Genomic DNA, 12986 nt, shown 5'->3' with positions numbered 1-12986 from the left:
AAATGAGCACGTGACGTTGTGCGACCGGGTGTTGCAGCCTCCTTGCGTTAAGTTGATGATGACTAAGATGTTTGTGGGGGCAAAGTCCGCAATTCCACAGCATGGATGTCAACGAAGGAACTCCACTCATTTTAGCACATCATCTGCTCGGTGGTGCCAACAAAATACTAGTAGAAGCCGAAAGTGTGACCGTTGTCCACAAATCAATACATAAATAGGAAACAGAGAAGCTGAAAATGTATATTACAGATTACTACAAAAACCTCTTTGGAAAAGAACCAGTCCCCACAGTTAAAATCAACTCGGAAACATGGAGGTTTTCGGGTGGTGTTTCGCCGGAGGACTGTGTGGAGCTGGTTAGACCTTTTGAAATGAAAGAAGTGGAATGGCAATTAATAATATGAAGACAAATACGGCGCCGGGCCCGGATGGGTTCCCGGTACAGTTCTATAAAGAATTCTGGGAGGAAGTGAAGCTTCAGGTCTTTGAAATGTTGGAAGATATGTTTGCTGGCAGACTGGACTTGGGTCGGTTGAATTATGGGGTGTTTACGCGAATATTCACGCGATTAAAGATGCGAATGTCATTAAACAATACCGTCCCATATGCCTGTTGAATGTGATCTTTAAGATTATCACAAAAGTTTTGACTGTAAGGCTAATAAAAGTCGCGGACAAAATTATTCATCCAACTCAGACAGCGTTTGTGCCTGGGAGACATATCCATGAAGGGGTGGTTATTATCCATGAAGTGTTACATGAATTAAAGAAAACTCATGCAAAAGGCATAGTTTTAAAATTAGATTTCGAAAAGGCCTATGATAAGATTCATTGGTCTTTTCTTAGGAATGTGCTTAGGAAAAAAGGTTTCTGTGAACGTTGGATTGACTGGATTATTTTGGTGGTTGAGACTGGCAAGGTTTGCATTAATATCCATGAGGAATATGGTGAGTATTTTCGCACATATAAGGGGTTGCGACACGGTGACCCCTTATCACCACTGCTGTTTGATACAGTTGCTGATGCTCTACGAGCTATGATCACTTCTGCTCGAGACAAAGGGCATCTACAAGACCTGGTTCCGCATTTGGTTGATGGTGGCATTACCCATTTGCAGTATGCAGATGATACTGTGTTGTTCCTGGAGCTTAATGAACAATCTATGATCACAATGAATTTTTTGTTGTATTGTTATGAAGCGATGTCTGGCTTGAGGATTAACTATCAGAAAAGTGAGATTTTTGGTCCTTGGTGTGGACAAGGAAGAGCAGGAAAGAGTAGCGGATCTCTTCAATTGTTAAATGGGTTCTTTCCCGATGAAATATCTTGGTGTTCCTGTGTCTGATAAGAAGCTTTTAGCGTCTGACTTCGAGTTCTGGCCTAATAAGATTCAAAAGCGGTTAGGGACCTGGTAGCCGGTCTCTACCGGTGGGCGGAAGATCTTGATCGATGCGTGTTTAGATAATGTTCCAAATCATATTTTGGGGGTTCACCTACTGGTTGATGGTGTTCATCACAAAGCTGATATGATCAGAGCTACTTTTTATTGGGAGGGCAATGGTAGTGCACATAAGTACCATATGGTCAAGTGGGCCAATCTCTGCCGTCCGAAACAATTTGGGGGTATGGGTTTTGTTGATAGCAGAGTGTGTAATATATCTCTCTTGGCAAAGTGGATTATGAAGTTAGAGAAAGGAGATGAAAGTTTGTGCTGTCAAATTTTGAGGAAGAAGTATCTTGGTAATGGAAGCTTTTTCCAATCGGAGGCAGCGGGGGCGTCTCAGTTCTGGAAAAGGTTTGCATTCCATCAAACATTGGGTGCGTAGGGGCATCACATATCAGCTTGGCGATGGTAAGAAGATTTGTTTTTGGAAAGATGTGTGGTTAGGACAGGTGCCGTTGAGTGTGTGTGTTCCCATTCTCTTTCAACATTGTGATGATCCGGAGGCGCTGGTGGCTGAGGTGGTGAGGCATGGAGGCCTTGCACTTACCTTCCGCCGGTCTTTTGGACCAAGGGAGCTTAGGGAATGGGATGAATTACGACTGTTGTTGCAGGGGATCAGTCTTCCGAATGCCCCGGACGTGGGTCTTTGGGCACTTACCAAATCGGGTACCTTTTCCTCTAAATCCTTGTATGACGAGTTAACGAATTCTGGTGTGAAAGATGTGCATATGATGGATATGTGGAAGAGTAACATGCCTATGAAGATCAAAATCTTTGTGTGGATGTGTTTTAGAGGTAGGATTCAGGTGGCGGCGGATTTGAAGGCAAAGAATTGGCCGGGTGATCCTTGTTGTAAGCTGTGTGGAGAGTTAGAAACTGCAGGTCATCTTATTTTTAATTGTCCTTTCTCTCATTTCAATTCGTGGTGGATCAAAGAGGCTATGGGCTGGGAGAGGCCGCCTGTTTGCTTTGAGGATTTCATCACCTTAGGTCTTAATAAACCTGGTGCTCATTCAAATTTTGTGGGTCGGGCTATTTTTGGAGCTATTTCCTGGTCTATTTGGTTGGCTCGAAATGATTTGGTTTTCAACAACAAAACCTGCGGGTCTCCTTTTGCTAATATTTTCAAGATGATCTCCTTCCTTTCACAGTGGACGGTGCTGATACCAGCAAGGCGTAGGACAGAGTGGATGAAGATGATGGACCGTGTGAAGCTGGCTGCGAAGACCTCCTATTTCCTTGTTAGACCGCGTGGTGGGATCGGTTAACTCTATTCTTCTACTGGTGGTGTTTAGGCTAGTTGGTTTCGGCTGATGTGCGGGATCTAAACTTGCAGCTATGTGTTAGCCTGTTGTTTTTTTTGTGGCTGGTTGTTTGGTGGTGTGTGTGTGTGTCTGTAATAACTGGTGATCCGAGTATATTGTGGTTTCTTTATAAAGCAGGCCAAGTGATTGCCTTTTCTCTAAAAAAAAATATCTGGCCCTCTGGTCGCCGTTTCAGACATGGGCATAAAGGAACAAATCTCTGCATGTTTTGTCTGTCTGCAAGAGGAGGACAGGGGTGGAACATATTCTGGTTCAGTACCCATTTGCTAGACATTTTGGTACAGTTGCTTCCCAGATATTCAGGTTCAAGCAATGGTACACAAGAAGAGCTTTGACACTCTCTGGAAGTATTGAAATGCATGGGTTTTCATCAAAGCATCCCGGTGTTGACGAAAACCCATGGCTAACTTTAAATCCTCTTGGTATCCTATCATTTCTTTAAATTTGCCAATGAAATGATATCGTCAATTTCATTTCATTTTATTAATTTTTTTCGATAAAGGATGCTTTATTACTTTTGGGAAAGCAATTACATCCAGCCTCTGCATAACCAGGATGCACACAGCCGTTTATGAAAGTCAAGTCCAAAAAAGATGCCAAACTAAAAAACTAGGCGAAATACATATCGGAACGATGAATCGCAAAACGCCTAAGGTGTGGGTGGGGCTTCAATCCGTAGACTATGCTGCCACCCATGTAGGGAAAAAGTATCCCTCGCCGTAGCCTCCAATCGTGTACAGACCTCCGTAAATATGTCTCGGTCATACGCTGAAGAGGTAAACATGAATGAAGAATCCCTGTACATCTGTAGATGACCTGCAACAAAGAGGAGTTAATGCCAAATGAAATTAATGATGGGTACCAATAGGAAAACAATACCAAAGGTTTTAACCATGCGAGAACATGTCAGCATTTACCAAATTCTGTGAATCGAAGTGTCCCCTAATCTTCACATTTCTGCAACAACAACAAAAAGATGTAACGGGTGCTCTTTAATTCCACGGGCGGCTCTGAAAACTCCAGCTAAAGATTCCGATTCGCCAAAGAGAAATGAAGCCATTCCATGAAAAGCCAGATTAATTCCTGTTCAATGCTGAACATATTGGCACAAAACCCACATTAACGCCTAGAGTAATTGTCCCCTTGATATTCTTCTTCTTCTTCTTCCTCCCCCCGGCGGGCTCTGGAAAAAGTCACTCACCCCTCAGTCCGCGCGCACGGCCAAAGATGGCTACCGACAGCAGCAACCGAGGGAAGGCTCCCGGTGGCAAGCCTCAGTTCCTCAAGGTACTCTTCAAGGAGTTCATGGAGAAGATGCCTATCCCTGCCAAGTTCACGCGGGGGCACCTGGCCGCAGAGCCCGGGCTCCGGCGAGCCACCCTGGTGAGCCCGCTCAAGAAGTTCTGGCACGTCGACGTGGTCCGAGACGGCCACGGTGGCGAAGATGACGTCTACTTCGCCGGCGGCTGGGCGGAGTTCGTGAGGGCCAACGGGCTGGAGGAGGAGAGCTTCCTGGTGTTCAGGTACGAAGGGAACATGGTGTTCACCGTCAAGGCGTTCGACACATCCGGGTGCATCAAGGACTACGGTGACGACGTCGCCGGTGCCGGTGCCAGCACCGTCGCTGCTGCCACGTTGGAGCGCACGCTGCCGAGGAAGCGGTCAGGCACTGGCTCTGGATCGCAGACTACCTCCAAGACCCATAGTATGGCGCTTCTTCTTCTTCACACTGAATTTATTCTTAAATGCGTTGGTTTTTATTTTTGGAGAGTTGTTGTAAACTAACTCCATCCTTAAAATGAACACATAATGAAAAGATAAAGAACTAGAGTAGAAATCCGTACCTCATGACTATTAAAATGAAACCTAGACCATATAGAAGTTTTCCTTTTAATTTTAGATATTCTCCATCTTACAAGTGTTTAATATATCATTCAAGTGTTTAGTATATCAGTATATTTTTACCCTTTACCATCTTGATACTAATATACTCCCTCCTTCACAAATTATGTTGCGTATAATTTCTAGTCAAAGTCAAGTTTTCATGATGTGTGCATCATATATTGCAAGAATGAATATGTTTACCTTTATACACGATCAAACTCTACAAAGTTTGACTTGGACTAAAAATTATATGCAACAAATTTGGGAGGGAGGGTGTATTATCCATTATCGAGAAAGTGTTGATGCTGAAGATTCAATATTTTGGATGCATGCCAGCTTGCAACTATTTGTGGAGCTTGAAAACTAATAAATATATACTGATTGATTTTTTTATTTGTGGATATAAGTATACTTTTACACGCCCCAACTTATGGCGAATATTTCTCGGGAGACATATAGTCAACATCCAATGAATTATCATAAGACTCAGACACTCAGTAGTGCACATGTGCTGAAGGAGGGGTTTCTATTGTGATTCGCAAAACTACATTTTGCTCAACTTTTAAGAAAAAAGTGATGCCAAAACATTTTACCGCGGCATGTCTTGAAAATTTTAAGTATCTTCAAACTGTCAAAACACCACCCGTCATTTTTTTCCCTGACCATTCTGTTAAAAAAAAGCAGATACACTAAACTCTGTTCCAGGTGATTGAGCGAGTGAAAGCTCATGTTTCAAAGTTTCAAACATCCACCATGGGGTTAATTTTGCTTGTTTTGCAGGTGGTATGAATGCTAATAAAACCAGAAAGATCAGCGAGAGGAAGGTTACTGGTGATGGTGATATCCCAGCGAAGAAACAGTGCAGATCTCAAAGAATTCTGATGGAAGACAATGATGACGAGCAAGATGTCACTGCTGAGAAGAATACTAAAGCAGATACCCATTCAGATTCAGGCATTGCAACAGAGGCGAAGGAGTCTGACTACACCAGCATTCTTCCTGTCTATTCGAAGGTGGCAACGCCTTGCAACATTCGCTACAGTTATATGGCAAGTTCTTTTTACACCGTCCATTCATAGTCACTGAAAAATCTGATTATTTTGTTACTTCTAAATTCTTGCCTGATTAGTATAGAGTCAGATAGAGTATGATGCCTTTAAATAATCTGTTTCAAGTTAGCCACATGTTTCTCTTTTCTTCTGCCTCATCTGCCATGGCATAATGTTGTGACAGTAATGTACCACATGAAGTTTGCAATGTCACATTGCATATCTGTTCTCAACTTCAGGTGGTTTCTCGATATGCATCAAAACTTATATTCCTTTCATTTTGGTGCTACTTGTAGAACATTGGGAAGAAGTTCTGCAATGCGAACGGTATCACATCAAATCGTCTGATGATACTCAAGGACTCTGGATTGAGGTCATGGCCTGTGAAGCTCACGCTGATGAGCGACCAGGTGCGCATGAAAGCAGGTTGGAGCCACTTCTCCAGCCACCATAGGATCAAGGTCGGAGACGTCTGCTTCTTCCATCTCGTTGATGAGAACACCTTTAACGTCAGCATAAAACGGGCACCATAATGTGTTGGTTCCAGTATTGCTCTCTTGTTCCTTTTTTTTTCTTGAACTTGTTCCTTTACTTTGGTAAAAATGAATAATTGTGACCAATATTTTTTTCCTCCTGCTGTTGCTGGAAAGTGGGGAATGGCAACTTTAATAAATCCAGTGTGCATTTTTAGATGTAACCACTTTCTCTCTCCATGTGTCTGCTGCAATAGGGTTAGAGAATTCAATGTCTTGAAATAGTGTGTTGGAGGCTGAAGATGTTGTAGCTACCATGGTTGCACATGGATGGCGCCAAGAAGATGTTACTGGAGTCCCTAAAATTTAGTATGTTGCAGGAGAGGCAATCACTGCCCTTATGTATAGACGATTCTGGTTGAAAAATGATGAAGTTTGAGAAAATTGCAAAAATAAAAAAAAAACATGAGAAAAATTACTTGGTGGAGCTAAACATCCATATATTGGACAAAGACTAATTTCTGACATGGATGATACACCCAGATATCAATACTATCTTCCAAAACTAAAGATCCACTTAGCATAATAAACAGTACAAAAAAACTGCATCAATGAAGGTTTAGGCTGAGGCAAAAACAATCAGTTCGAAGTCTTGTCGTAAAGCTGCCAATCAGACCACCTATAACGACTTAAGAATTAACCCTTTACCATACCAAACCAGATAAACTAACTCTGGATGGTACTACATTATGCAAAATAACAAGAAAAGCCATACCTTGAACAGAACAGTGTACTCCCTAATGCTTTATTACGCCTCAGCCGGACAACATTCTGATTGCAAAATGTGAGTCAAAAACCCAGTACACACTTACCTTTATCCTGACAAAAGGAACTTTGAAAAACTGGAAAGCTGAACTAATTACTCCATCTCTTGGTCAACATGGAGCACTGTGGGGATTGCACGTTCTTGACTTCATCCTAGCACTTCTACGATGACACCTTGTTAGCATCCTTATATGCCAGAAGCTTGGCAATGAACAGACCTTCAATCAACTTGTACTGTTGGTGGGACAATGTTAAAAAGCCTCTTGCTCACCACGAACAAACAACCACCAACAACTTGGGTCTGAGCCATCACGGTCCTCTGGCTGCGCAACCTGTTTCTGCATGCTCCGGGATCTCCAAGTGCCAACCAACTCCACCAGCCACACAAACCATGCTAGCTGACACTGGTCATCACCATGTATACTTTTTATGGCTTCCCCAAACCCCCCACATAAAAGTGACAGCAATGGCTGCAATTTTATTCCCTAGCACAGAAGAACCAAGAACATCACCCAAGTAGTATGGTTCAGCTACGCCGCACAAATAGCGAATTACAGCCATCGTCAACTTGATCAGGGAAGGATGACACATGAGGAGCACAGATAGAAAGGTGAGCAGCAACTGACTCCAGAGCATGGAAGCAACACAAGATACACCATCCAAAACTCACTGACAATAACAGAGCAGTAACTGAAACCATATGGGGCAGATGAATGAAAAGGAACACACTGAACTCATATCACTGATCTCAGGTATGTAAAAGTGTGATTAGCGTGCAAATACATCCAAATTAATAAGAATATGCCATTGCTATGACCATACATAACTAGTTTCTACTTCCACAGACACCTATATGATTTCACCATTTGAAGAACACATGCAGTTAATGGAAAAAATGATACAATTTGCAAAAAAAAAAACATTTGGTGATGGTTTTACAATTAATAACATTTTATAGAATAGATAGAAGCATTGTTCTCTGATGAAAAATCTACAGAATAGACAGCATAACACAAACACGCTTATGTTGTTAATGTCTCATTCATTGGTATAAAGAATTTTCTTCAAACAAGTCAATGCTGTTGCATGATGTAATACACACAAAAAAATCATTTTCTCCTGGTTCACAAGAACTAAACAATGAAGCAAAAAATGGTGAACAGGTGGATTCTTATGTACTAAGTAACAATGTTTGCATTTTGTGCTCTTGTGCTGCAGTGTGCGCATCTTGTCTCCTGCTTAAATCAACCGCACCAATTACCTAAAAGAGGGGGAAATTAGAATTATGCTTCACGCAACATTGACATCTATGAGAACGTAAGTGTAAAAGCTATTGATCTAAAAGTATAAAGTCCATCATTACCTCGACTGGAAGTTTGGAATGCTAATAATTCTTGGATTTTATTTCAGAGACGCCCAAATAATATTCGCCTGGAAACATTATGGTCCAACATGAGGTATGAAGCAGGCAGAAATAGCTTCCTTGCTATAGTGGTCATGTGTTGCATCTTCCCTGGCTGTTTAATTTTAGTTGACACTTAGCTCTAAGGGTAACAAACTGGCAATGCTGAATGCATACTGCGACATTAGCAGTCAATGTGGTGTCTCCAAGAAGAAGTGATGTATAAAAGTAGTAGCACCATCTACAACAAGATGGTCCTTACTTTCCTTCATCCAGTGTATGTCACACCAATTTCATCTTAGTGCAGGATCATCCACATTCTAATTCCACAGCTCAACTGATCTTCTCGATTCTGCCGGATCACCCAGCCAAGTTGCAGGCTGTTTCCTTGGATTATGGTTTTAACAGCCTAGCCATACGTAATGCTGAGCGAACTTTCCTGACATCATTTTTAAACCCTGCGCTACGAAGGCCAGCAATGACAGCACGTTTTGCAGATGCAAGAACACTGTTCCCTTCATGCAAGCAGATGCGCAAGAATTTGGATGCCATGTGGTACCTACCCACCTTACATAGACCATGGACTAATGATGTGTAAGTGAAGTCATCTCTTAGTTTCATGTCATGCAGTAATTTGATGGCTGCATCCACCTGGTCCGATTTGCAGAGCGCATCCACCAAGCAATTGTATGCTACAACATTCGATTCCATGTCCCTCATCTCCATGTAACACAACTGCTTCTGTGCAGCCTCGATATGTCCCATCTTGCACAAACCATTGACCAAAATTGAGAACGTGTACTCGTCACTCTCCAGGCCGCCTTCTTCCATCATACTGAGCAGCTCAAACGCGTCATCCAGCTTCCCTTCCTGGCACCGCAGGTAAATCAGCGTATTATAGCATGCGCTGTCGAGCCTGAACCCGCTCCGTATCATTAGCTCGCTGTAGGTATTGGCCTCTTCCATCCGTCCCTTCTTGACCAACGCGCTGATCACCGTGCAGTAAGGGAAGAGATCTGGAACGTAGCCTCCCTCCAGCAACGACAGGAAGGTCTCCAGCCCCTGGTCAAACCTGCCGTACCTAAAGCAGCATTTCATGACCGTGGTGTAGGTGACGGCGTTGGGGGCGTACGCGGTCCTCCCGAGCTCCCTGAGGACCATGCGGGCGTAGCCGACCCTGCCTGACCTGCACAGCCCGTTGATCATGGTGTTGTACGTGACGATGCCAACCGGGAGCCCCGCCCTCTGCAGGTACCTGAACATCCTGTAGGCGTTGCTGACGTGGCCGGACCTGAGCAGCCCGTCGAGGAGCGTGTTGTAGGTGGTGGCGCAGGGCGCGACGCCCCTCTCGGCCATGTCGGCGAACACCCGGTAGGCGTCCTCGGGGTGGCCGGACCGGAAGAGGCAGTGCATGAGCGCGTTGTAGCCCCAGGCGTCGGGCGGGATGCCCGCCTGGAGCATTTCGTCGAACAGGTCGAGGGCGCGCACCGTGAGCCCGGCCCTGGCGGCGCCGGCGATGAGGGAGTTGTAGGTGACGGCGTCGGCGCCCACCCCTGCCTCCCGCATCCGGCGCAGCACGGCGATCCCGGCGTCCAGGCCCGAGGCGCGGCAGTGCGCGGCGAGGAGGGTGTTGTAGCTGACGACGTCGGGGGGCATGCCGAGGCGGATGGCGTCGACGAGGACGGACTCCGCGCGGGCGAGGCTCCCGCCGCGGCAGAGCGCCGCGAGGGAGACGTTCATCAGCCTCGTCGACAGCTGCGTCCGCGCCCGGACCATTGCTCCCCCTCCGCCTCCTCCTCCTCCTCGCCGCGAGAGTATCTTCCGGTTCCGGGCTCGCTTCGACTCCCATACAGCTCGCTCGCTGCCCAGACCCACTTTTGGGGAGAGAGCTCGGCTGCACGAAGCGGCGAGAGGTTTGTGGCGGCGGCGGCGGCGCACTGGGGTGGTCGTGGAGAAATTTGCAGACGGCAACGCGAGTGGGGGCAAACTAGAGGCCACGTGGTCAGCAAGTCAAGCAGGTGGCACCGACAGGAAGGGTTCCCCTGACCCACCTGTCAGTGAATAATAGGATACTTTCAAAATTAACTCAGGTGGACGAGGACTCTGGGGGCGATTTACACAAAAATAACCCAAAAGTGAAAGAAAAGCACAGAATGACCCTCCGGCGAAACTATTTCACCAATCTAACCCTTTTGTGTGGCGCCCCCCACACGGGCGCCACACATGCCCATGTGGCTCCCCTCCTGCCGCCGCGCCATCGACCCAGTGACGTGGCCCCCTCGCCGCTGAGCTGGTGCGCCCATCCGACGTGGCAGCATGTGTGGCGCCCCCTCCCAACGGCGCCACACATGCACTTGTAATCCCCCAAAACATACTGTGAGACAATTCCTCTGGGACTTAGCCATTTTGCGAGGCTCGATGTGTGGCGCCGATGCCACGGGCGCCACACTAGCCTGTGTGGCGCCGATGCCACGGGCGCCACACATCCACTTAAGTGTGGCGCCCGCGCCTAGCCCGACCCTTCTTTCTTCTTTCTCTTCCTCTCTCCTTCTCCTCCCCAACCGCCGCCGCCGCACGCCTCCTTTCGCCCCCACCAAATCAACCAAGGAATCATCGTATCTATCCGGCCAACTCCTTCCTCCTCCATTCCTCAAGGTATTCCCCTTCGATTCCCTCCGATTCATCCAATAGTGTTGGTGGATTTGGTAGATTTGGGTATGAACCCTAGATTTGGTAGATTTCTTGGATTTGGATATGTAGAAATTTATGTTGGTGGAATCTACATTGTAGTATATGTGTTTGAACCAAAGATTTGTTGGAACCCTAGATATGAAATTTTACATGTATGTGTTGAAATCCTATGTATGTATGTGTTGAAATGTCGGTTGTGTTTGAACCAAAGATGTTTGAAATGGCTATGTATGTGTTGAAATGGGTATGTATGTGTTGAATGTGTATGTGTAGGAACCCTAGATATGGTTAGTGGATTTGGATATGAACCCTAGATTTGTTCAAATTCTATGTATGTATGTGTTGAAATGTCTAATATTTGCCTAGCAAATGCATTCAAATGTGTTACATATGCCTAGTATTCTTGATGGAATAACTCATATTTGTTAGGAATGTATGTGTGATGGCTTATTTGGATATATTCTCATGTATGTGTTGCTCATATTTGGTATGAATGGCTCATAATATGTTGTATGTGTTGCTCATACATGTAGGATGGTGTGGCTTCTGGATGAAGAGTACGACAGGGTGCACCGGGCTGTTCATATGACGGAGAAGGGAACGGATCTTCAACCTTTGAAGATTCGTTACCATGGCACAGCGGATATACCGTATGACGAGAGGTACACAGAGTTCATCCGGCCTACCGGTCTTCTCCCGTTCATATCCCTTGTAAGCCGTGGGGGGCCACTCATGAACCCCTCGGCACTCACCGCCCTTGTCGACCGGTGGAGGCCGGAGACTCACACCTTCCACTTGAGGGCCGGCGAGATGGCCCCTACTCTCCAGGATGTTTCCATGATCCTTGGACTACCTATTCAGGGCGAGCCACTGTGTATGAACACAGCTTCTGATGGGTGGCGCGAGCAGATGCAGGTGCTTATTGGCATGGCTCCTCCGCTGCCAACAGAACCAAAGAAGAGAGCTCCCGCCGGCGCGTCTTTCGAATGGATCAGGACTAACTTTGGAGAATGCCCGGAAGAGGCCGACTAGGACACTCGGAGGACGTACGCCCGCGTGTACTTATGGTACATGATTTCGAGGACTCTCTTTGCTGACAGTGGGGGGAAGCTGGCCCATTGGTGTTGGCTGAAGGCGCTTACGGTGTTGGATAACCGTTGGAGTTGGGGAACAACGGCACTTGCCTACCTCTACTGGCAGGTGATGATTTGCTCTATGTACTATTTTCCTATAGTAGTGTGCTAGACAAAGTACTAACCAAATGTCTTATGTGCGTAGTTGGACGAAGCTTGTCGCAGGTCTGGGAGCGGCGGTATTGGTGGATGCATGCTCCTACTTTCCGTATGGAGCTGGGACCGCCTATCAGTTGGGCGGCCTAGGGTACTCAACGAGAGGCCATGGCCTCATTACCCTCACTTTCCTGATCGGGAGCCCACTTGGGCATACCTTTGGGACAATGTCTCGGAGATGTCGGGCGATCCAAAGATCATGTACATGCAGTACACTGCGGAGTTGGACACTCTTACCGCTGAGCAGGTAACCGATCACTCTTTTGCAATCCTAGTTTTCATTGATTCTACTGGCATGTTCTAAATTCTGAGATATTTGTATGCTGCAGGTGGAATGGGAGCCATATGGTAGCTACTACCGTATTGGCGCGTCGATGACTGACCTCAACCACAAGTGCACGGAGGAGGCGCGGTTCTGGCGTATGCGCTGCCCACTCATATGCATGTGGCTTGTTGAACACCACCAGCCGCAAAGAGTGATGAGACAGCTTTGGGTCAGACGAGTGCCCACCGGTGTGGCAAGACACGGACAAGGCGCTTCATAGGTAAACTTCTGGAATCATGCGATGGAAGATTCTTGATAGAAGAGGTACAAACTAACTTGT

The 12986-nt window shown here is 46.1% G+C and overlaps 2 protein-coding genes across 2 annotated transcripts; one reads left to right on the top strand and one right to left on the bottom strand.

Moving 5' to 3' along the window:
* The first annotated feature begins 3659 nt into the window (after positions 1–3659).
* Positions 3660–6396, top strand: LOC127294192 (B3 domain-containing protein Os01g0723500). Its single transcript, XM_051323947.1, has 3 exons — positions 3660–4473; positions 5433–5701; positions 5998–6396. Exons 1-3 carry the CDS (start codon positions 3996–3998, stop codon positions 6232–6234), a joined length of 984 nt encoding a protein of 327 aa, XP_051179907.1. The 5' UTR covers positions 3660–3995; the 3' UTR covers positions 6235–6396.
* A 1625-nt stretch (positions 6397–8021) lies between these two features.
* Positions 8022–10376, bottom strand: LOC127294191 (uncharacterized). Its single transcript, XM_051323946.1, has 2 exons — positions 8363–10376; positions 8022–8260 (listed from the first exon to the last, which is right to left on the bottom strand). Exon 1 carries the CDS (start codon positions 10175–10177, stop codon positions 8795–8797), a length of 1383 nt encoding a protein of 460 aa, XP_051179906.1. The 5' UTR covers positions 10178–10376; the 3' UTR covers positions 8022–8260; positions 8363–8794.
* Positions 10377–12986: the final 2610 nt, after the last annotated feature.

Source organism: Lolium perenne, chromosome 4 (assembly GCF_019359855.2).
Source record: "Lolium perenne isolate Kyuss_39 chromosome 4, Kyuss_2.0, whole genome shotgun sequence".
NCBI lineage: Eukaryota > Viridiplantae > Streptophyta > Magnoliopsida > Poales > Poaceae > Lolium > Lolium perenne.
Note: the sequence above shows the minus strand (reverse complement) of the source record. Positions and strands in the feature narration are given on the sequence as shown.

Bases quoted from the DNA above. Each gene is read 5' to 3' on its own strand.
- LOC127294191 (XM_051323946.1), bottom strand. From the start codon at position 10,177: ATGGTCCGGGCGCGGACGCAGCTGTCGACGAGGCTGATGAACGTCTCC.
- LOC127294192 (XM_051323947.1), top strand. From the start codon at position 3,996: ATGGCTACCGACAGCAGCAACCGAGGGAAGGCTCCCGGTGGCAAGCCT. The intron at 4,474-5,432 runs GTATGGCGCTTC...CTTGTTTTGCAG, and splicing joins GACTACCTCCAAGACCCATA to GTGGTATGAATGCTAATAAA. The intron at 5,702-5,997 runs GCAAGTTCTTTT...TGCTACTTGTAG, and splicing joins ACATTCGCTACAGTTATATG to AACATTGGGAAGAAGTTCTG.